Source organism: Vollenhovia emeryi, unplaced genomic scaffold (genome assembly GCF_000949405.1).
Source record: "Vollenhovia emeryi isolate VEMERY1.0 unplaced genomic scaffold, V.emery_V1.0 DF939131.1, whole genome shotgun sequence".
Taxonomy (NCBI): domain Eukaryota; kingdom Metazoa; phylum Arthropoda; class Insecta; order Hymenoptera; family Formicidae; genus Vollenhovia; species Vollenhovia emeryi.
This window is the reverse complement of record NW_011967235.1, coordinates 94,253-120,155: the sequence shown is the minus strand read 5'-3', so window position 1 is coordinate 120,155 and position 25,903 is coordinate 94,253. Positions and strand designations below refer to the sequence as shown.

General features: G+C 33.6%; 1 protein-coding gene and 2 long non-coding RNA genes across 5 annotated transcripts; 2 read left to right on the top strand and 1 right to left on the bottom strand.

Annotated features, from left to right (window-relative positions):
* Positions 1-18,700, bottom strand: LOC105568099 (acyl-CoA Delta(11) desaturase). Of its 3 annotated transcripts, none has more exons than XM_012023492.1 (6): positions 18,610-18,700; positions 4,467-4,987; positions 2,573-2,703; positions 2,219-2,424; positions 1,839-2,024; positions 1-1,686 (listed from the first exon to the last, which is right to left on the bottom strand). In XM_012023492.1, exons 2-6 carry the CDS (start codon positions 4,726-4,728, stop codon positions 1,371-1,373), a joined length of 1,101 nt encoding a protein of 366 aa, XP_011878882.1. In that variant the 5' UTR covers positions 4,729-4,987; positions 18,610-18,700; the 3' UTR covers positions 1-1,370. The 3 variants fall into 3 exon arrangements, with proteins under 3 accessions (XP_011878882.1, XP_011878881.1, XP_011878883.1); XM_012023491.1 differs by lacking the exon at positions 18,610-18,700 and adding an exon at positions 17,975-18,049; XM_012023493.1 differs by lacking the exon at positions 18,610-18,700 and adding an exon at positions 11,917-12,040.
* LOC105568100 lies at positions 18,368-21,478 on the top strand. Its single transcript, XR_001009418.1, has 3 exons — positions 18,368-18,443; positions 20,928-21,144; positions 21,413-21,478. It is a non-coding gene; the product is annotated as an uncharacterized LOC105568100 (long non-coding RNA).
* Positions 21,479-23,833: 2,355 nt separating this feature from the next.
* Positions 23,834-25,000, top strand: LOC105568098. The gene is made up of 3 exons (XR_001009416.1): positions 23,834-24,017; positions 24,240-24,284; positions 24,908-25,000. It is a non-coding gene; the product is annotated as an uncharacterized LOC105568098 (long non-coding RNA).
* The last annotated feature ends 903 nt before the right edge of the window (positions 25,001-25,903 follow it).

Genomic DNA, 25,903 nt, shown 5'->3' with positions numbered 1-25,903 from the left:
TTATTGTACATATATATATGTATATATATATTTATGGACAATTATACTTACATACGTATTTAACAAAACGTTTATAACTTTATTATTATCCCATAATTATTTAGTTAATATTTCAATATACAGTATTAAATATAAAACATATTTAACACATTAAGGATACATGTATAACAATAGGATTCGCCTGTGAACAATATAGGAACTGTGTTGAAAAGAATATCTTATAAAAGGCACCATAAATATTACTATATGATCTGTTTAAGCTAATTGGTCGATGTGATATTTCCAGATACTAAAGTATAAAGTGTGAAATTAAGCATAACTATAAGAATACAAAAATACACATTATTAAAACGTAAAATAATTTAATCTTAAAAACAAGTTATATTAAAAACAAATTGACACAGGATTAATTGTTTCAAATTTTAATGGAATATTAATGGAGATTTTATTAATGTACAAAACAAACGATATATATAGAAGATTGATCGAAAAAAAATGACAATTAGTAACATGCTGATTTTATTTTCATCCTCGATTTTTCCAATTGTGAAAACAACAAATTTCCAATCTTACCTCCTAGCCAAATGTTTAAAGGATTTCAAGAATGTACACAATCTCATCACAATCTATAGAACATATTAATATACAACGATCTTTCTTATTTAGATTATTGTACTTTGCGTCATTAACATTCAATAAAATAGAAATTTTCATAATGCAGTTATATAACTAACAAATAACGATTATATACGTATTATATAAGGTATCATAATACGTATTTTGTTAAAAAACAGTAGCTTCCTTTGTACCAAACAATGGACCCTCGATTACGCAAGGTTGTATTGTAATTTATCGATATCATATATTTGCCACTGTATGTACTTTACCATGATGAAACTTATTGTTATCATCATTATAACAAACAATTCCCACATACAAATGTTTTAACAAATCTGACAAATCTTGTATCTCAAATGTACAATAAATAAAAAACCAATATGTATACATCTTAATCTTTCTCTAATAAATTTTATGGTTCAAGGTGTCGTAATTAAAAGAATTGATTTATTAATCGTTGATTATAATCAGGAGCCACTTGTACTTTACAGTTTACTCAATTATTTTGCGATTCACATACCTTTTTAATTCTAACCATTATAAACATTTCCCAATGTTATACAACAATTTATGTAAAGCTTAAAGTTACACGAGGTTCAAAGTTACAAGAGATTGAAATTCTTCGTATTATTTTAACTGGAATCTTTACAAAAGTTTCCACAAATGGTCCGCGTGTGACGTATTAGGAAATGCCTCTACGTATTTATCTGATCTATCCTAGAGAATACGGGGTAAGACTCGAGTTTTCAGTCTCACAACTCGTGATTATCCATCACATCCAACTCTGATAGATCTTCTTTCAAGATGTCGACATCACCGTAGCCCCAGACGTGACTTCCGTCGCCACATCGATGCGCCCTGCGACGAATCATACTTGACGTTACATACTTTCGATCGTACGCCCAACCGATTCGTGCAAATACGTCGATGAAGGCGGTGGTAATATTGAACGGGTAATCACCGAGTTCACCCGTCTTGTAATCCCACGGAAACACGTGATGGTAATTGTGATATCCCTCGCCAAGCGACGCGATCGACACCGCGATGTTCTCCACTGGCGAGATGCTCCTACGAGTAAATCATCGAGTTGTGTTTTAAAGGGCACAAATGTTTAAATAAATTCTCCATATTATATGAAAAATTCATCAAATTAAATAGTTGCCTTTTTTTAACAATCCTGTCATAGATAATTTTCGATAGATTCGTAATTTAATACGTACTTATCGTAGGGTCTCTGTCCCCACAAGTGTGCCACGCTATTAACGCAGAAGGCTATGTTCAAATTTATGCAGAAGCGAAGATTGAAGTTTACCCAGAACGAGATCCACAGCGACTCTGACCAGAAGTAGTAAGGAATCGCCACCGGTAATGCGATGGTCAGGAGAGCAAATAGAGGTACGTACCACCTACAGATAGATCGATATAAAATTAATAATATAATTATATTATAAAGAAATCACATGCACATCTTCTGAATGGTATAAACATAACCGATAAAAAGATGTCTTTGATATATTTTATTTTTCCTTGTTTCTTCTTTTTTGCCAGGTTGAGAGAAAGTAAATGAAGTGAATGAATGAGTACCGTAAAGCCCCCTTGCCTTTTTTGCCACATAACTATGGGATCCGCTTCTAGATCGCTCACATCGACCGCCTTACGTTTAGCGTCAACGTCAGGATGAGGTGTCGTAAAGAGCCACCCTACGTGAGCGAAAAAGAAACCTCTTCTTACGTCATGGGGATCGGCATCGGTTTCGCTGTACTTATGATGTACCCTGTGGTCCAACGCCCACGTGTATACATCTCTCTGCACAAGAAGAATATTGTTAAGGTAGTTATTTCGTAAAATCATTTATGTGTTATAAATAATCTTTGATACAAATATATTGTATGTGTGACAGCGATAATAATTGAATAGTAATAGAGAACTTATTGATATATAAGAGTTTACATACTTGTCCTGTTATCGTGAAGAGGAAGACTAGAAGTAAACGCAGAGGCCATTTCGCTTTGTATGCCTTGTGTGACCATAATCTATGAACACCAGCCGTAATGCCAAAACCAGATGTATAAATCGTCACAAACACTGCAATCATAAAAGATACAGGCATTGAAATATTCTAAGAAACACACATTCGGATAGTTAAAATAAAGCTGCTACATTGAAATATCTAATTCAATCTTTAATTATTTGCTGAATTGCGATATCATTTATTAGTCTTAACAAAAAGTTTATCTAAGTCTATTTTATATTTAAAAATCCTTACATACCATCTTTTTGTACTTTTATTGGTTTCTTACAAAGATAGATAATTTTCAAGGTTCGTGAAATGAAAAAGTAAGTTATAAGTTGGGTAATAAATTTATAAATAAATTAACTAAATCTATATATAACATCTATTTCGTTTTTTATCATGTTCATTAGATTGTAACTTAAGGATTGAGGCATTATATATTCATCGTGTCGCGAAGCTATGTAACCACGAATGCAGAAATCCGAGATGCGGTATCATTATCGCGGTTTATGCTTCCGTTTTATGGGATTCAATACCCGTAGATTTGATGTAAGTGCCGGGTTTAAACGTCCATCGAACGCAAATACTTGCGTTCGCATAACCCGTCCCATTATCAAGCTTCATATAAGTACTTTCATAGCCATAGCCCCCGTACGTTTCTGCTACCCATTTTCCACGGCCAATACCGCGTGTGTGATTCCACCCGTGAAATATAGGTAAGTTGTACTCGGTAGTGTATGACGCAAATTTATTTCAAGCGTCTTGACACTCGCATATGCATGATGAAGCTTAACGCCGGCTTTTGTGCCTGTACTGGCAAACGATCTCAATTTATATTTATAACACGGTAAAATAAAAAAAATTTCAAATTTGTATTAAAAGTACAGAGAAACGGCATGAGAAATTTTCAGTACCGATGCTTGCATTGTTTATAAAATAAAAATAATTATTATGATTATTTTCTCTCTTAACTATCAAGATTTCAATCTCAAATGAGAAAAACTCAGATAAAAACAAGTTAGGACATTTATAAATTATCGCAGCGATATAATTTCGAATGGATTGCGTGCTCTCATCTATTCACATTGCACGCGTTGCAAAATATGTTGAAAGAAACAATAGATTCGCAGATAGAAGGTAAACCAATCCTCGGTATAGTATTCGGTCAAGTGTTACAGCGTCAGAATTACAGTGCTGATATTATTGTGATTATCTCAAATGACGCGAAATTACCGGCACGACCTACATTTTTACGCTATCGTAAATCAAAGTTTACTCCCAACATTCTCATATTTCAAGGATTATTTCACGGTAGCGAATAAAGCAATCTAACATTGATTCATGTGTTGCAATTAAATACTAGAGTTATTAAAATTAAATTTTGGAAATAACATTATGAGAAAGTTATTTTTAAAAGATCAATTACATTATATGTATAACAAAATATGGCATGCAATAAATAAGATAATATTAAGTATTATTTATTCTATATTGTACGAAACGATACTAGCTAACATGTAAATTTAAATGTTTCAATAAAATTACAAAACTAAGTCGTTGCTGTTCGTAGATTATAAAAGTTTATCTCCGTCTACCTGATAAGCAATACCGAGACTATATTTGGCATCCCAAAGCTCTCAAATGACTTGTTCAAATGCACATTGTACAATCTAAAGACCAACGAAGAGATATCTATTATATAATATCAAAGTTATGAAGCTGTACTGGAAAATATGTAAGGTGTATTCGCTTCGTCTTCAATATTCCTATTACAATGTTGAGGTCACGAAAATTGGTGCAATTGACAGTAAATCAAACGCATATATACACTTACCCCATAGCGATGTAAGTAATTTCGCTTGCGTGAAGACCAAATACAATCCGTAGAGACAACCACCGTGTATAAAGATTTGCGCGCCGAGGTCCAGCCACTTTATCCTCGGCACGTACTCGATCGCTGATTCATCGTTCTTCTGAGTCGTCGCTTCACCATTCTTCACTGTTTCACCGTTCGCCAATCGATCCTGCATTATGTCAGAATCCGTCTTTGTCTTGGGATACATTGTTAGTGGTATCCTTTCTTCGTTTGGCGACATTTGTATCAAAAACGTATTTTGTTTGAACTCCTTGTGATCGTCCAAAAACGCCTGCCGTACACCAACAATCACGTTGATCTTCCGGCAATGAATCGATTCAACGGTTGCTCCGCATTTCAAGTAGCTTTTACAAAATTGGTCAATACCCGTGTGCCAATCGCAATAATGCAAATTGTGCAAAGTCGACACGAGCCAACCTAGATGTTGCAAATCGAAATTTTAAGTCGATTCATAATGTAGGATGGTCCTTTTCAGAGATCTAAAATAAAAACAAATGCACAAATCAGCTAATATCTTTTTCTCAACAATATTCTGATGATATTAAAATAACTCTAAGCTTTTGCCAAAAGGTCAAATGAGAACAACTTGTTTACTTTTACACTTTAATGATTCCACGTTATTCAAGTATGAATATTCTGTGATAAAAGCAAGTAGAATGCATGTTCTAGGACATTATGTATTGATTGCTGATAACACCATTCGGTTCGCATTGCGATAAGATTATCCGTTTCCAGGTATTCTTTGAAACTTGTTATCTAAAGAAATCATTTATTTTTAGATCACTTGTCTTATCTTTCATCATATATTTATTTATTAATTTTTTGTATCGAGTATGGCATAGTTAATAGTTGGTCAGTTTTGTACGTTGTAGTGAAAATTGATCTTCGATAAACACCAATTTTCAGTTACAGATGTTGAAATTGAATTGTCTTAAATTTGACCATTCGATAAACATCAATTTTTAATTACAGATATTGAAACTGAATTATCTTAAATTTGCAGAACATCTGGTGTACTCCAGTGTTATTCCTGACGCGCTAATCAACTGGCACAAGTTCGGTAAATATAGCTTCAAAAGTATACGAATTTATGTGAATTATGGCAAGGCTACGTCTCGTTAACACGTTACGTATATCTCCGTTTGTAAATCAGCCTAGCACGACCACGGAAACATTTTCCACGCTGTCTTAACAACGATAGGCGCAAAATCTGCAAAAACATCCTCGACCTAATATGTGCGTTATAACATGTTATTTGCTTGCGAATAGTTTTACAATTAACATATTAATTGCATAAGTCACGTTATGTTAATCCACATATTCGAAAATAGATAAAAGATCAATATTTCTCGTAACATTTATCAATCAATCGAATATCAAAAACGTATATAAATAATACGAAAACGAGAAATGTACATGTAATTGTTTATTTAACAATAAACACATGTTGTGTCAGGGCAGTCATTCACCGTTTTAATATTTTAATAATAAAAATACACTTGAATGACAGCATTAGCAAAATAAAATTAATATTATTAGGACATAATTAATATTGTCCGGAGTATAATTGATTAGAAGCAATGTAAGAAACATGTATTTACTTTCCTCAAGAGAAAAAGATATTTTGTAATGCCAAGTGTTATTGCAAAACAAAATAACGACAACTAAAAACGTACAACTTCTGTTAATGCACTGAGATACCGACGAACGATTCTTGGTATGCTAATTTGCAAAAAATGATAACAGTGTAGTAAAACACTTACTGTTGTAATGTTTAAAACTCTCTAAACGTGTAAGCAGTGGTAATGCTTTAAACGCATACGAATGTAGTATGTTTTTAATAGTACTGTTTATAACCCATAGCTTGACTATAATATAATCAAGAAAATTTATTACTACATTATTAATTATGCATTAAATGCGCTACTCTTTCTTATATTATTATTTTAAAATAATTATAATTTACTATAATTATATCACAAAACAACAGTAATGTGTTGCAATCCTTAAAATTATATGTATCAAAAAAGAAATTGATACTTGATGATTTGTCAAAACTAACAAGAATATCAGCTTTCTCTAATATTAGCAAAATATACCAGAAACAAATAATACGTTTTCCGATTTTCGCTGTAATATCTTTCCTCTCTTTTGGATGGTCTCCAACTGATAGTGGAGAAAATTAATTAAAATTAAAACCCTCTTCAATCTCTCCTTAGATTATCCAGCGCTGATACAATATCTGTTGATAATTGGTTACTTTAAGCGTCAATGTCAGATTTCGAGGATAACAAGGGAATCGATGGATCGAGTGACAAACTTCAACTCGAAAACAATTTCCTACTAGTATTGAGTTTTAGAAGGACACACGCATCTGTCATACGTGATTGAACAAAATGTCGTATTTACAATCCGCTGTAGTCCTAAACAGATATTTTTATAATAAATAATAACAAATCAAAATAAGAATAGATGATTGCATACGAAAAATGAATTTATTATTCATCACACTAAATATTAATTGTCAGGACTAATTGTTTATCGAGTCTCCGTGCAGGCGCATGAATACACGGTATGCAGGCGTAAGGATACATGGCGTTTGCTGGCGTATAAATACGTGGAGAGAGAGAAGGTGTGTTTCGATTTTAGTGTTAATTAAGTTAGTTCGTTGCTCTCGGTCACGTACGTTCGTCAGTCACAGTCTCACTCAGGACGATTAATTACAAACACATTTTTCTTTTTTGCCTGTTGTGACTTTACAATAAAGCTGTGTTCTCTTTTCATTATGTGTGTCTTCGTTACACGCTAAAACCCCGATGTTAATGTTAATATATAAAAATTTTATCAAAGGTTATCTTATATAATGCTCATAATTTCCTTCTAATAATATTAAGGTAGCAATTCCCGCGCAATAGTCTTTGAAAACGCTAAACCATTTTTCAGCTGATATGTAAAGCCGATCTGAAACTGCCTGTACCTAGCAAACATTTAAAGCAGAAAGTGCCCTCGTTTTCGCACGTTTCCCGTCCTTTCTTTCAGCCCCTTTCTTCGCCGAAGTCGGTATTCGATCGATCAGTGCCCCCGACGACTGGAAAACACGATCATTGTATTTCGTAGCAGCGTGTCGCCAATTCTCGAATATATGCAAGAGTTAAGAGTATTTCGATGGTTGTCATGACCACGAGTCATTATACAAGATACGGCTTTGAAAACCTTGACCAACTGATTTCATTCTTCACTGCAAGACTAAATGAAACGCATTAAAGTTTGACGACGAGACATCTCGTAACGGCGAATATGCGGCAATCTCCGCGGTTATTCTCGGAATGCTAATGGCATTGTTTTATATTATAATAATTTATTAAACATCGATATGTATAACTGTATCATTACGTGTGTATCATAACGATATGTATCATTACGTGCACGTATTTCTCTGCACCCATAACTCAAATTACATGAATTTATTTAATTTATTACATGACCCATATCAACATCAATTTATTTTTGAAAATTTAAAGTCAGCAGTTGACAACTCATTCATTGCAATTAAATAAATTGATCATAGATCGGTACGTGTACAAAGAAACTCGATAGTAGACAATATTTAAGTGGGCTCGCAATAACACCTTGAATAGAAACGCGTGAAGTTAAAGCCATTGAAAGACGTCATCGAGGATTCCTTAATATCCGTCTTGTCGGCTGCATTTACTCAAGCTATTTCTCATTAAACTAATGGTGTTTACTCGCATTACTTATAGGATATCAGGTCAACATACTATATACCATAAGCGAAAAGCTTCATAATACTTCTTATGATTAAAAGCATATTAAGCCTATAAATAACAGTTCGTAATAATATACGTGTTTGATAAAAATAATATTACATAGTGAAAGTTGAAATTGTTCTTTCTGCATACTTTATACATATTATATTTGATATGTCAAAATTGAATAACAATAAAACAATAAGGTTAATAAATTTTGATTCCAGTTCAGATTTAAATATTAAAAAAATTAATTAAAAATTGAAGAATAGAATTTTTTCTACTTTCATTCTTGATTTACGTTAAAAACTGATTTCTTAATTACATTTTTAAATTATCTACATTTTGTGTTCCAAGCTGATTTGTTTCAACAAGAAATATTGCGCATACTAAAAATGCACCCGTTCATAAATTACTTATAATAAAACTTTATAAATCATTAACAATATAAAATTTGTCTTAATTTAAACAGACAAATGTATTAGTCGCATCTTCATGTTTTATATAAAAGCCGAAAGTATTGTTCAAGGAAGAAAGCATTGTCTCGAGTTCAGGCATTTCACAGATCGGCTTAATTATGTTGGTGGATGTGGGCGCGGAACCGGCCCCATTACGAGATATTCGGTTCATTCTGAGCCTAAAGGTTGATTCACAACTTGTAAGCACGGTAAGCAAATTGCAGAATCTGAACGTGCCAAAAACATTCTCATGGCTATCGGTTTTTTGCATTGCGTAACATTCGCACGCGCATACATCATAGACGATAAAATCTTGGCTTTACATACATAAATCATTTTTCTATCTCTTTAATTTTTTTACACTCTTTGTACTTTTTTTAACATCTTTTGTATCTTTAAGGAATTATTAAATATATTTACTATTATTAATCCGTACTACATTTTTCTTGATAAATTAAATACGAAGAATAAAGATAATTTATCTTATATAGATTTGGAAAGCAGTTTTATGACAGGATAATTCATCTGAGGTTTATGAGAATACGTCTTGTGCATATATCTAACATCACAACTGTTGACGAAATTTTTGCGCGGCATTTGCGCTCGACTATCAACAACGAAGAAAGATATTTTCAATGAATGGCTTTGTTCATGTTTACAATTTTGTAGTGTTGTATCTAACAATTATACATCATCAATGTTCTAATCATCAATGCAGTTTTATAACAATTTGAACGTAAAAAGAGGCGGGGAATAAAAAGTAACATAGTGTTTACATTCACGTGGCACTCGAGCAAATGACGTCTGACGCAAAATGTACGGCATCTCTATTTTCATGGTCCTCTGATGATGTAATGCGTACGTCACACAATATAATTACTTTAACGGAGGTGGTAAGTTTTGAGCCAAACGCGCATTTGTCTGAACGAGTGTAGACAGCATTTGCCTGCTAGTTCGTTTGTGACTTTTTTAATTTACAAGCTATTCTTTCTCTTAATTTTGTGCTTGTCTTCTATCGGTAAACACTTTTTTATCTTCTGATCTTTTTACTATTGCGATATTAATCGAGGATGCACGTGCATGTATCGTAAAAATACAATTGCTAAAGAAAAAGATATTACGTGTTTGAGATTACGAAACTTTCCCGAGTCACAACGAGATACTAGACTTCTGCATACTAGAAAATAATCTTTAAAGATTTAATAACGTAAGTGTATTTAGCAGCGACTTATATGGTATTTGCACGACACAATTGCGGACAAAACGTGCGATCAATATTTTCTCGTTCACATATACACCGGTTTATCGAATATCATACTTTCAATCTTTGACAATGATGAACGTACCTACATGTATCTGACGTATCTGTCACTACGCGGTACTTCATTTTCCACTATTGACCTCCTGTTCTTGCAATTACGTTATTTGCTTAGCTCATTTAATTGTTTGTGAACTACTTCTCGCAACGTCGTCTCGAGCCGTATATCCACTCGAGTGCATGTTCCATGAAATATTGATTTTAAGTATTAATTTCAATAAGTCAAAAACAAAATATATCTCCGTTATTCGAGTTTGTCTTAATTATTATTAGAAATTAAATTATGTACTTCGTCGTTTGCTATTATTTTGTACATTAATTAATTTTTTAAATGAATCACAACTCAAATCAATTACATCTACATTAGAGAAAATAACAGTACAGTTTTATCATCGAAAAAATACGCATTTGTGCTGCACACCCGTTACATCGTCGGAGATGAGAGAGATGCGCCGTCAGTGGCGCCATGGATCCTAAGTATAGGAGATGGATTTGAGGTTCTCTCATCAATGGAGATAGAAGTTGTTCGCGTTCTTTCGTCACGATACCATTTTATAGAATTGTATCCATCCGTTTTTAACGGTTGGCGGTGAACCATCTTGATGAAGTGTTTACAACTCATAAAGTACAATTTTTTAAATACTCTATTAGTCACACGCATACGTGGTAGAAATTTATAATTCTATGTAAAAAGATTATTCTGCTCTTCAACTTGTATGCACTGTCTTACTTGTCATATCTTCCCACAGTCAGTCGAAAGTAATTTATTTGTTTACATTCGATCAGGTTCACGGATTTCTTAATTTTGTGCTCTCGCAAATTACGGAACGTGTGTCGATTAAGTAAAAGCGACGATTAAGCGTGTGCATCGCTCGTATTATCGCTTGCAACTTAGAAATGTTCGATAACCGATCCTTGCCCATTCTTCATTGTTGCGATCATTTTTTAGATAATCCTGTAATTTCGCACACCTGTGCCTACGAACATATCGTCGAACGATAACGATCGCGGCAGTGATACGGATTGATCGCACATCGGTTAAGTATCAGTCTTCCTATGAATGAACTGATTGTACGATGAATCATTATGCGAATTGAACGACATTATAATCGGCATGACTCATTGTATCGTCGCCAAAGGCGGGTAGCGATATAACACACCAATGTAATTGCGATTTATTCTGGACTTCTTGAAAAATATCTCCGTGTATAACTGCACAATTATTCCTCTAAATTATAGGAATATCTTTAATTTTAACTGAACAGTTATCTCTAATTACTCTCGGGTAGTGAGAGTTGCGTCACGGCGATCTTATTTCCTATTCTCCGACATGCGTGTGAGACAAAGCATGTATTTTTGTAGTCTAATGAGCTATAAATATATCGTGGCTCTCGCTGCAATAGGACGCGAGTTCTTTCCTGTTGTGGCATTGTAATAACTTGGCTTGATTCTAAGCGCAATAATTTCATTAGAAAACCGATGCGTGACCAACACGGGGTATGCCACAGGGCGTGTCATCGACAAATTTATCTTCAATACCGTAATCGCGTTATCTTGGTAGCCGCAGTTTTGATAGGTTTATTAGACATCTTTGATCGAAGTAATGTCTTAGTGGTATAATATTAGAACGAAAGAATGTGAATTGCCAGTGGCTAATTAACGATAAAAAGAATTGTCGACATTAGGCTGGCAGATAGTTTATTTGTTAAATTCCGACGTTTCGACCATGCGGGTTGTGGTCCTTTTTCAAGGAATTTAACAATCTACAAGTTTTTTTTAGAGGACATTGCAACTTAAAAGTGTATCGATTACAGCTTGAAATGAACATAAGTCAAGTTACGAGCCAAGTGAAATTTTTTACTTACAAATATTACGTCCTCGATATTGAATTAAAAACGGAGGTCTGACATCCATCTTTGGGCGTCACTCGGAGAACTATGTTCGAAGGCACGTCCATTCGACGTAACGACCACAGTAAGACTAAAGTCTGAAGTGGTGTAAAAGAGATACGGAGAACATAACAATAAATAAATGGCTATAAAAACGAAATCTGAGCCAGAAGGAAATGAAACGAGAATAAATAGTAAATAAGTGTTCAATAGATAAAATAAAAATATAAATTCAAATCAAGATGTTGATTAAGTCAAATATGTAAAACTACTAGTTAAATCTTAAATTCTATATCTTTGCTGTATCTTTCTGTAGGTTTCTAGTCGCGTTAGTTTTCTTATTGCGTTGTTTTCTTTGCGCAGTATCAAGAGATCACGCCAATCGAAATAACGGCCATTATCAATCCGATGACTTGTAATGACTGAGAAACCATCTGCCAGCCTAATGGCGTCTAACAATTCTTTTTATCGTATAATGTTAGAATTTTGCTTGTGTAACGGTGTAAAAACATTACGCCATTTTCTTAATTGAACTTGCATTAATTAATCTTAATTGAACGGTAGGAGCTAATTTAATGCGTCGTGCGAGGGGAGAACTTACTGACGCCTCGAGCGAGAATTAATTAAGTGTAATTGTGTAGAGCTATGACCACACTCCCCGATAAGCTCTGATCAGTCTCTCAAGTTTGATAGTGATTAAAAATTACCATTGGGCAAACGAGCAAAACATATAGCGCAACTGCGTATTAATTATCTTTCGTGAAAATTGGCTGCTTGTTATTAAAAAGCCTCTGTTGAAATTTCTTGAGCAATATACGATAACATGAATATATTACGCGCATGAGAATAGATAATTTCTTTGCGTCTATAGATATATTTTTTATTGTAGATAACAAAATTTAAAAAAGTTCTTTCGTCCTTTTTATTACATCTTAAACTCCTCAAATTTTCCTCCGGTTTTCAGTACAATTTAGATGACGTAAAGTATTAAAGTTAATTCCTAGTTATATTAAGTCTAAAGCATTACATTAATTAAATTACAAATTAATTGGCGTAAACGTACAACCAATTAAAGTCAAAGACTACAAATAGCAATGATTAGTGTCAATGTAGTCTAGTAATAGAGGTAGTAGGTAATAGAAATAATTCGATTGATTGTGATCTGGCAAAAGTGATCAGCACAGCCTGGCGAGACTGGCAACAGAGGGAAGAAAGAGTAATTATTATAAGTAAACGTATTATTACTTCGTGAGTTTGAATATTATTCATCTTACTAGATGTTAGATGATTATTTAAAGCGAGACGCCTGACTGCGATGCGTATCGATTATTAAAGTCAATAGTAATGAATTGATCAGTCAATTGATCAATTTTGCAATGTACTTTAAACTCGTCTCTACCATATCAAAAATACTCAGCGTAAAAAGTGAATGAACCGAGAGATAAACAACGTACGTACATCTAACAGTATTTTCGTCATGAGAGTTTATAATAAGTATGTGAAGGAATATCTCTTGTGTGTATCTCTGATATATAAAAGAAATGACATTAAATATATCTAAATATATGTGTGACGATTATATTATAACAAATCAAATTTTTTTTTATTGTTTTCGAACGATTGAACAATGCGGTAATTGGATTTTGATGCAAAGAAGGATAATTAAACGCATGTGCGCTAAAGTTTTCGTGACGGAGTACAACAAAAGCTGTAAATAATCATGGAATATCGTGAAGAATTCTGTCCCGCAATTTCTCGTAATAGTTGCGGTCGATACGCGTAAAGTTATAAAAAAAAAACAGGCACCGTCGCGACGATCGGTAATTCATTCTACAATTCACGAGACGATCTAATCCATCCATTCGGTGCATTGTCTTCATTTGATTTGTGCCCGACTGTGTTTAACCGGAATTTATAGTTCACGGTCGAATCGTTCTTCATCCTGCCACTCCTCGTTACCGAGAATTTTCTACCGCTTGTCCCAAACAGTCTAGCTTCTGACGTTAGTACAAAATAATATAGAAGGGAGTCTCACAGAGGAGCCATCGTGTCGTTGAAACATGAAACCACGAAATGCAATATGAAACTATCATAGTGGCAACGATTGTTACAACGAATGAGATATAAAAAAAATGTGCGATTGCTTAATAAAACCTACGGTATAAATTGATTCCTAGAGTGATAGTCAGAATGATATACAGGTATTTTTATCGGTTCTTCAAATCGATTTATTTCTAAGAAATATATATTCTATAAGGAGATAAAATAATTAAATTGTTAGAAGTATTTTCTCAACTTTAACTGAATAGATATTAAACAACGAACAAATGCTACTGCTAGGGCTCGAGGGTTAACAATTGAGTATAACATGCAGGTTTAGGAAGAAGTGCGCATTCATGCGGTGAATCTCGTATTTCAATCCACGCCCAGATTACGTATGTGTTACATACATTACGTGACAAATGAGTACCCGTCACAGTTTAAAAAACGCCTTAAAACCTTCGATAGCGATGAATCATGCGAGACACGTTCGGACAGCGTGTATGTAGGAGAAATTAAGAAAAAACTTTTATTTTTTCCATCGACAGAATTGTTAAAAAAATTGTGAATAAGATAAGACTTCCTTATCTATTTCCCACTAAATCAGAGCTACAATGTAACTATATACGTCTTATCACTATACATGACAAGTCTCTTTTGCAAATAATAATTAAATGGCTTATTGTTAGTAACATGAAGTTGATAAATACCAATTAAAACTTTTTATCATAAAGTTGAACTTTTGAACTTATGGAGTGACAGATTTGCAATGTATATCAATTAAATGTAGAGACAAATTTTCGCAAGCAAAATTGGTAATACGTTGAGCGATAATCTTGCAATTATCAAGTAATGTTCTTTTGATTTTTCATTAAACCTAAAGAACACAAACGCGCGTTTCGCGCGCGCCATTTGCTCTCTCGAAAAGTTTGCATGGTTTGACAGCTGCAAATAACACGACTGAAGCATGTCATATCGCACAAGCGAGACAGCTAATTAGCATCTCGGAAAAGCGATAGGAAAATCAATTATAAATCAAAATGTCACTTGTTCAGCAAGAATGAAACACATCGTTTCAAGGACGAATATAGATCGCAATGGAAATTCAAATACGTCCTGAGTTTCTCGGTTTTGGCAAAAATCACCGATTTTGGTAAAAACTATGTTTATATTAGAATAGATAAATTAAAAAATAGATAAAGAGAATTATCACTAACAAGAACGTAAATATGTAAAATTAATAAAATTACATGTCTATATTTAAATACAAACCAACTATTTTATTGATTAACCACATTAGAAATTATCAATAATTTAACTATCCATTTCGCCACATAAGTGATTCCGATCTTTAAAAAGATAAATTTGACGATGACTAATGTAACATTAGTTAAACTGTCATGCAAAAATATTGTTCCCCCGTGTATATTTTATTTCGACTCAATGTGAATTCTACGAAAATATAAAAAAATGTCACGGTCACGCGCTGATAAAGTAACCATGATTAACGTCACGTTAGAGGTAACGTTAAAATGATGAAGAACGTGCGATAAACTTAAAGATTGTTCAGAAGTTGGCTAATAACAATAAGTGCTCGAAATATGAAATATGAAACATTAAACAGGGGAGAAATACATATTTCCACGTACCTATCTGAATCTTACATTTACACAAGGTGAAGATAACGGTAAAGTAATATACAAACAGCTGAGTGTGCTAAACACGTGTGACCCTAACGTATTTGATGTATAACGAAAATGCGCTGTTAGAAATCGCGCTGCGAGATGTCGGAAAAAATTTTTATTGTGCGTCAAATCAATTTGAAAATGCAGCACAGAAGTTTGCAGCTACATTGCAGTAACGTTGCGATATCATACATTACAGTGCAATATTGTATAATGGAAATATTGCATAAACATAAATTTGCAATGTAGTTTGAACAATGTTATAACAACACTTAAAAAATATTGTAAACCACTTTTGAATCATTTTATATAGCAGAAGGTGTTTATTTTGCTATTTGGCTGAACTTATTACTTACAAATTACGTATAATTTTTACATCAAACTTCAAATACTTTTTGTACATGTTTTTTCCAATAATCTATAACTTTAAAAATATTATGTTTTGACTTATTATTTTTAAAACGAGACCACAAAATGAAGTTATTGAGAATTTGAGTTACAGTTTTATTAACATGAATAATATTTTAATAATAGAACGATAATGCACTTGTTACAGTTTCTTCTTAAGTTGTTTTCCTAATTATTTCTTATTTAAAAAATATATAAGAACAGTGTTATATAATGTTATCATATACATTTAATTTTCTCTGTTGAAAACTGTATAATATGTCAGGGAATCTTTACCAAAAGAAAAAAAAACGAAATTTTTAAATATGTACAACAGATAATGTACAAAAAAATTATAAATTAGAAAAATATAAAATTTTAGAACGCATTACAGTTATGAATTATGAGAATACATGTATACATTATTATACGTACAAGTATAAATAAGTTTGCAAAAGGCAAAAATTCTCATTTGCGTACTAATGTATGATTTTATGTGAAATTATGTCGTTTATGTTACTTGTTTTAAGATTAAAATTCAATTAATAAAGCTATTATGCCGACTTGTGTAAAATAATATTGCATATATATTATACTCTAATGTTATTTTGCAATACTACGTAGTAAATCTCTGAAAGCGTTTATAACGTTTATGCAATATTCCAATTTTGCAATGAAATATCGCCACAATATTCTTACACTTTTGCTGTGCTATATAAGATGTATTATTGGCAATTTCTCAAAATTAATGGAGATAAACAATTAATAATGAATTTATCTTAATATTATTTTTTTAATCAATTAAGACTCCTGGTTAGCATCAATTAATGTCAAATTACTTGATTAATTTCTTTTTTTTGTATTTAAAATATCGTAGCGACTTATATGTTATTGTATTTTCTGCAAGAACTAATGTATATACCGTAGGTATAGTCTTTCTCGCAGGCAATACAATGACATAAAAAGTTTCAAAATAAATAATGATACGTCTGTCTGAAGTGAGAAATCTGAAATATAATTCATAAATTCTCGCGGTGTTTCGAAAAGAATTTGGAATAAAGCGAAGACATACAATGAAAAGAATAATTTACATATCAATTAATCATTGAAGTAGATCTATGAAATCATTGACTCTTCATGAAACACAATATCAATCATTCAAAGTGACGTTCGTTAAATATGGGTTATGCCCATGAACACTCGTTAAAGTTAACTGAGATTTGATCGATTCTCTCTCTCTTTCTCTCTCTCTTGTTTCTCTCTTAAAAAGCCAAGAAATGGAATCTTATTTATGAGCTACATTTAACTGTGCCTAATTGTTTATTACAATTAAATTATCTCTAAGTTACAATAAGAAGAGTTTGATATCACATTTACTTTGGATGAACGAATTTACGTAGTTCGATAATGTCATTCACAATTCTCATTAGTATCTCCTCTTATTTTGTTGAGTCTACTTCACGAATAAATATTATTATCGCTAGCCTGCAATCTCGCACATATACTGCCATACACGTCATATTAATAATTGCACGGTAATTTTACAAGACATACGGTGTCGGATCAGAAATGGATTATAACGATGTAATGCAATGAATTAAAAAAAACATATGATTGAAGCCGCTCCCGCGACGTAGTACGTGATCTCGCAAATCACCTATGATTTATCCACGGACGTTTCACGCAACGTTGACTTTAAAATATAATTGTATAACACAGTATGTTAACAATACAATGTTCTTCGTTAATAAAACAACATTTGGTGTGTTTCAATGGATATCACGTGGGTATTATTTTGATATAACATCGACTGCGTGAGCATTCGTCAAATACGTAAATATCTATCGACAAACATCTAAGAGTAAGTGTATAGAATTCTTTTGGGGCTCTGGGAACAACACATTTAGCGGAAGGACACTTACCAAAATATAACGCGACTCTCGCTCTTCTCTCTCTCGTGCAAAATATCTACAATCTAACAGGCTATCGCGGCTGTAGACGGTTTTATAGACCGTCCGCGATAACGTTCACGATAACGTCCACTCGACAAAACCCGAGTCCCTCTGTAGTTTAAAGTCGATTCAGATTCAGTGATTCAAGCGAACGTATATAGCCGCTTATCATTTTATTATACATGTGCACGAAATTCTGGGAGGCGACGGAAAATCAATGACGTTATTTCTTCGAACGTGGAACAATTTTCAATCGTAGTATCTTTTCACGAACCGATCGTAAATTGAATACGCGAGTCGAAGGCTGCGGACAACGCGTGCCGATCAGCTGCACAGCATCTGCGACTGGTGGCACCGGGCTCGAAAGACTCCGTGTTATCTCCCCCGTGCGAGATATCACTCATCAAACTAATCGAGAAGTACTCACGGTTTAAAGAAGGTAACGCCCTTCTTTTTAACTCATCGCGTTTCCCATCGTATTTAAGGGCAAACTCGAATTTTTCGAATTTCAATTTATCCGTGTCGACCTTTCCTTTAGCGGAACGCGTCTTTTTATATTCTATCGGTCTGTCAGTCGTTGTTTTTGTGTCGGATGAACTACTCACTGTTCCACGGCGGAATGTTGCGAGAAAAATCCACGGCCACCTGCCGACGAAGCGCGCGCACGAATGCAAACTGAGCTTGCTGAGCGCCGTCGCGACGGCTTTCACACGGCGCCGGGTTCCCCCGTTTCGTAACATCGCAGACGGTGATCATCATTGGTGCTGGCACAGTCGGATTTACCATTGTAGATGGCGCCAGTCCATGAAGATCCGTGAACATCCATGATTAATTAAAAGGTTCCCAAGTGAAACGTAACTCGCGAATAACACATCTCGCGCAATTAAATTTTGGAGCAAAGCTTCCATTTCAAAGCAAAGCGGATACAAAATTAAGAAAACAGAATCCAGTCGTATAAATAGATATGGAATCAATTATTCTCTGATAAAAATCATGTGACTCCAATGAAATTAGCTATCAACTATCGAAAAAATGTCAACATACACACTGAGAAGAATGTCCGATTAAATATAATTGGATAATCCAATTACATAATAACAAACGGATATATCCGATTAAATTGTATATCCGATGAAAAATGAGATCGGAATTTTTCAATCGAATTTCACCGGTAATTGCTTTCATCGGATATATCCGTTTGTTATATGTAATTGGGTTATCCGATTATATTTAATCGGACATTGGTCCGATCGGATTTGGTCCTCTCAGTGCACTGAGAAAAATTTGTATCGGATAAATCTATTAAATAGTGTTTCCGATGGTTAATTTTTCCGATTACGTTTTCCGATTAGATTATGGATACATACGTTGAAATTTATCCGATGAAATGCAGTTACCAATGAAATTTGATTAAAATACCGATCATATTTTTCATCGGATATATTATACAATTTAATTGGATATATCCGTTTGTTATCATGTAATTGGATTATCCGATTATATTTAATCGGACATTTTTCTCAGTGTATGACCTTTCGAAAGAACCCTTATTCGTTATGATCGGTGAGGGGTCACTTCTTGCGATTTCCTTGTCAGTGCAGGTTATCCGACGTTTTATGATAAATTTCGGAAATACGGTTTATCATGCGAGATTATAGCTTTTGCTCACAGATATATGTGATGCATTATTGAAGCATTATTGAAGCAAAGGAATGATATGTACAAATATCTATGCAATGATACAAATATTCTGAAAACTTATTGTAAAACGTCGGAAAACCTTTCTGACCACGATCGCACAAATCTTTTCAATTTGATTTTAAATTATAGACCTCAACATCTTCGTTTAAAAATTTGCTGTAATACTTACGGGTCAAGAATAGAAAGACTTAAAACTTTTACATTAATTTCGGCTTTTAAAAGATACAGAATTGTGTATATATTGTAAAATGTTTTTTTTATACGCCTTTTAATGTATATATCGCGTAATTCGAGCAAATACCTAGGTAGACAATTGTGTTGCGTCTCGAGTAATAAACCTATATACTATATTTAATTGTAAGTGGAAGAGAAATCGATTCACCGATTTATTGATAAGTAGCCTGTGTTATATTAACCTGCATCGCACGATAAGCAAACCGACGCGATCGATATCACGTGCACCGTGTGCTGTAAAAATTCGGAAATCATGAGAATGCATCATTATTGTTGCGCAAGTTTCATAATATGATAATTTAAACCCCAGACAGGTTTTTGTAATCATAAAGTTTAACCGTAATCAATCTTTCATTACGAGGGTGATTAATTGTAGCTTTGAATTTTTCGATGTTTATTCAACTAACCATGATTAAGCAGTTGATTGACCCATGACTGGCGATGTGTTTTAACACAGAAAATTTATTGCGAAAAATATTACCTCAGCCAGGGTTTGAACCTGGTTCCCTGGCTATAGTAATATTTTTCGCAATACATTTTCTGTGTTAAAAACACATCGCCAGTCATGATTGATTAACTGCTTAATCGTGGTTATTTATTTGCTGGCGTCAAATGACTCTTGATGAATATTCTAAAAACATTCTTCTTTGTTATGAATACACGATTTCTAATTATAATAATCTACAATATATAATATATATATATGTATAGAATATTCGATTGGAATATTCTGAAATTAAGAATATTTGCACTCCATCTGGGAAACAGCCAACAAATTATACTCGAAGCGTCGGATAAAATATTAACGAAAAATTATAATATATCGATCGCTTGCCAAGGAATAATCTCTCTAACAATCATATGTACAAAAGTGCGCGTATAATATAAAGTTTCCATTTTCGTCGCGTTCGGGAGTGCCGTTTAAATGATCGAACTAAAGATTTTTCAAAGTCCATTTCAACAAGTATTCGTTAAATATCCGTTCCAGTCGATGGCCACACTTCCGAGATCTGGCGGTTTTTGGGATGTAATACTCGTCGACTCGAAGTGGAGGCGAATTTGACGGAACAGAATACTTTCACGCGGACTTTATAACCGGGAGTATAAAATCGCGCGAAGATCGTTTCCGCGAGTGTGTCAAAGGACAGCCTGAGTGGAGGAGGAGGGCAAGGAAAGGCATCGGGCACCGGTGCAGCAACTTCACGGTAATTTTCTATTTTGTGTAAAATTAATCTTTTTTCCGGTTTATTGAGTCATTTATTTTATAATTCCATAATTTCGAGAAAATAGTTAGAACAAGCAGTAATTCAAAATTTTATAAAAGTTTATTTGTGAAAATCTGTTGTGGAAGATGTACAATCGTTTAAATGTATATTTGAATACAAAGTTCGAATATAAAGTAAGAATTATTTTCTACAATATTGTTTTTCTTCAACACTATTTTAATACGAATTTTGTAATTGTATGTTACAGGCTGTTGGAGAAGAGGACAGCCTGAGTGGAGGAGGAAGCTAAGAAAAGGCATCAGGCGCCGGCGGAGCAACTTTACGGTAAATGTTATTTTTCATTTTGTGTAAAATTAATCTTTTTATGACGTAAGATTTTATTCTAAATATTTTGTCGAGAACGCTGAAACATTTCAAATTATTATTATACATTATTAGCGATTATTGATTACTTGTAACATCCAATTACAATATCAATATCTATCGTGCAAGAAGGTTCTTTAATTTTGGGTCTCCCGTCATTTATTCTGTATATGTATCTCGCGATACACCTTCAAGATGCGTCTTGCATGAACAACATGCATATTTATACGCATTTTCATACATTCGCGATCGGTTTTTAAAAACATTTCCAAGATATTAGTACTTGTTTAATTTCATCCATATTAGAAATGTTAATTTATCGCGGAACACAATTAAAATTAATATAACGCGAAATAAAGTCTTTTCTGTATCTATACTTGAATTTTGAAATCAAAGATCGAGTCACGAAGAGACGGTTAATACTCTGGAGTAAATAACGGAAGTAGAAATATATTTAATTAGTTTTATGCAGCAATTTTTTTCAAATTAAAATTCTTTTTAATTAACTTCTCGTAGTCGTGTAATTTTCGATACGATCGACGCTCGCATATAATTAAAATCGCACGTAATATCAGTCGGTGACGATAACAAACCGACTATGGAAGGAGTTTTCTTTTTTCCTGATCTCTGGTCAAAATGACCAGACTGTATGGCTAGGAGTAACGAAAGGTATGTCCAATCTGGCCCGACGAGAGAATATTGAATACAACGGGGTACGTGGTCAATATTGGCCACTTTGTTAGAGTATGTAAGTAAGGCGATGTACAAAATAATTTGATTTCTTTTATGTGTCAAAATTCGGGTGGGTTATTCTTTTTTATATATTCTCATATGTGCGAGATTAAAAAGACTCCTATTAAATCCCAATCGCGTAATAATTAAGAGACTTTTCTTAGTCAAGAAACCTGTCATACCGACACAATGCAAAGTATTTTCTGTTTTACTAACTGCAGAGTGAAATAGTACGATAGCACTTATACATATTCGAATGTATCGGTAAAAAAGATGACACCTCCTAACACCTAATCCTGAGCGCCAGCACGTTGCAGCACGATTAGATTAATGCGCTGTTATAATAGCGCGTTTGAAACCTTGTAACATTTATTATGTTTATCTCGTTTTTTGTAAAGATCTATTTCTCTATAAAATAATATTAACCCTCAAAATGCTTCTGCGAGTGATCGGCCTACAACCCTTATACAATGTATATTAAAAAGTACAACTTCAACATTTTTCTTCCTTCTATTTTATCGGCAACCGGGTCTGAAATTTCGCGCACTGATAGAAAAAAAAACTTACAACTACAACATAGGTACTTAAATTGCAATTTTTTCATCCTTTGATCGGTTTATGCAACAGCCACCTTAACCGTATTTCCTGTTGCGACTTGTAACGTAGCAGCTCTATTGTGTAGAATTACAAGTCATACTCACCTTTGATATACAACATGTGACATAGGGCCATCGCACACAAAATTGCATAGCTGCATATGTATAGCACAAGACCATCTAGATCAATAAGCATGTTATGTAAATTAATACGGCAAATCAATGCCCGATGTTTATTAGTTTAAACGGTTTTCATGCTATGCATATGCAGCTATGCAATTTTTGTGCGATGACCCTAACGACTCGCGATATTAGATTCTGACTCATCACATATTGTATAACAGGCCTTACCTTTGACGAGTAAGAAGCGTGGATAAAATTTTTTTTGTAAAAAATATTGTTTATAAGTTTGTAAAAAATATTGTTCACATATTGTAAAATAAATAAAAGTGAACATGATGTTGACGTCACCATGATGCATACAAATGATCAAAAAATTATGTCATCTTGGTATTTTCATGACTAATATGTTCTACTTGGGTAAGGAGCTCTAATCCGTATATTGCATTGTATTCAGCAATGAGATTTTACACCATAATGTGAAATTGTATGCTAAAGACATTTATTTATGTAAATATGACCCTCTCTCTCACATTTTGACGCAGCAGAAATTAACAATATCGATTTAAATTATTTAAAGTATCAGATAAACGTTTTCATTTGACTTCTACCTTTTCAAATTGCTACATTAATTTTGTACAGGAACGTATTTTGAAGTAAAAAAAAAACCATATTACTCTTTTATTATCTATTTCATGTCTCTTATACGTTGATAGCATAAAAGAAAAGAAAACTCTTAATTTGAATCACGAGGAAGTCGTGCTTTACATATCTTCGTTGTCTTTCTCTCCTTTGTTTTCTCCTTCTTTCCGTGGCTTATGATCAAAACAAGGAAAATTTTTAAAAAATTTGTGGGGTATAAAACGTCTGCGGATTGATGCCACCTGCAATAACAACGTTACAGCGTAAAAGTTAGTTATCAACTCGATAACGTATGTATTATCCGGAAAAACTTCATAAGTTATAACAGTAGTAAGTTATTAAAATTTTATCTGAAAAAGGGCCAATGCGAAGATTGTATTTTGTTTAAAAATAGTGACGGTAAGGAGAAAAAATATTTTGTTTAAAGGAGGCATTAATGAATAAGACTACACATCACAACAGGTGCGTTCCGTTTCACGCATGATGTGCACCATCTATCTTTATGTAATATCGGGTAAATAACAAGGATAAATGATGAATTTTGTGTATCATAAGTGAAGCGGGACACACTCAACAATCAGCAAATCAGCAATATAAACTCTTTATGTACTGTGTTTGCAGCTACGATCTTGTTCACGTGCTACAGTGCTACGATATTCTTTACATGTAAGTATTGTGTAATTGTGCTGAGTATTATTCCCGCCTTAAGTGGTTGCACGTCAGACGGCGCTAGGGGTGAAGGACAGGACAGGCTAGAGCAGGAGGAACACAAGTTTAGTAGATAGAATCTAATTAAAGCGATTGAGACGTTCCCTCTAAGAAAAGCAATATTCTTATTGCGACCACGCACCAACCCGTAGACAATGCAGCAATAATAAATAATAATTGTAGAATAAATATTACCTAATTTCAATTGCTGGAACAACTAACAGTTTAGCTAAAACAGCATTTGTTAATGAAGCAAATTTTCTTTTATATAACAGCAAAAAGATTAGTTACATATACTAAGCTATATTTTATATTGGTTGTAGTAAAGAATCATCTTTGCTGTATTAACAAATCTACTGTGCTATACCATTCAATTTTATTACGCTCAATTACAAATCTTACGCAGCTCTGCGACTTAGTTAATGCAACATAGCAACCTATCCGTATATTACGGCTGTTAATTTGCTAGGCTAATAGGTTTTTGTTGTAGTAGAAACCTCTTTTTTTCATGATAGCGATATAAATAATTCAAGAAACAAATAAGATTAGTATGTAACTAATGAAACTAATGAAACATACAGAATTTTCGAAAAAATGGCGCCAAATATAACACCAACAGGAGTATTATTTGAGGGTGATATTGTTGCCGAGTCGCAAATGATCGAGGAGCCCAAGGAAAAACCTAAATATATTAGACAGATTGTTTGGGAAAGCGTGGCGATTTGCTCGGTCCTACATGTCGGCGCACTTTATGGAATTTATCTGTCGTTCACATCCGCTAAATTAGTGACGATCGCTTTCGGTGAGTGGTGTTATTAATTTTATTGCGAAGCGTAACGTAACTTTTACTTTCTCATAAAATAATCCCTATCTAAAAAAGGTGTTGCGAGTTCATTGTTGTCGCTTTTCCGCGATGCCGATTGGCTCTCTCGAAACTCGATTTTGATCTTGTTGCGAGTCGATTCTCTTCGACTTGCGGTTTTGACAGTTTGCATTTAAGAGGGTTATTTTGACAGTTTGTGTGTCGATCTCGTTGCGAGTCGTTCACTTCGACTTGCGGTTTCGACAGTTTGTATTTAAGAGGGTTATTTTGACAGTTTATGTTATGTGTATGAAGAAGGAGAAGAAAGGGAAGATAGAGAAAGGAGGAGGAAGAAACGATAAAATTAGCTTTTGCGATGACAATTAATAAGTCACAGGCACAAATATTTGACAAAGTAGGAATAGATCTTCGCAAAGATGTTTTTAATCATGGACAACTTTATGTTGCCTTTTCATGCGTTCGTACTTGGCAAGCATTAAAAGTTTATCTTGGTAATCAGCGAGATAATAAACAAGTTAAAAACTATGTATATAAAGAAATATACAGGGTGAATCTTAATGCCTGCCCCAGCCTTTTACCATGAGAAATGGATTACCGAATGCAATTTTGGTTCACCGAACGGTACAAGAGGGCAGCTGCTTAAATCTCATGCCCTTTCTACACCTAGGGATGATCCTACTTGTGGCTCATCCGATACCCCTTCTATACCTAAAGCTAATTAATCCTACTTGCAGCTTATCCGAGGGAGTAGTAT

What these genes read in the sequence shown, in the direction of transcription:
- LOC105568099 (XM_012023492.1), bottom strand. Translation starts at nt 4,728, where the DNA reads ATGTCGCCAAACGAAGAAAGGATACCACTAACAATGTATCCCAAGACA. An exon ending in TCTTCACGATAACAGGACAA is followed by an intron (nt 2,425 to 2,572) that starts GTATGTAAACTC and finishes CTTCTTGTGCAG; the next exon opens with AGAGATGTATACACGTGGGC. An exon ending in ATAGTTATGTGGCAAAAAAG is followed by an intron (nt 2,025 to 2,218) that starts GCAAGGGGGCTT and finishes ATCTATCTGTAG; the next exon opens with GTGGTACGTACCTCTATTTG.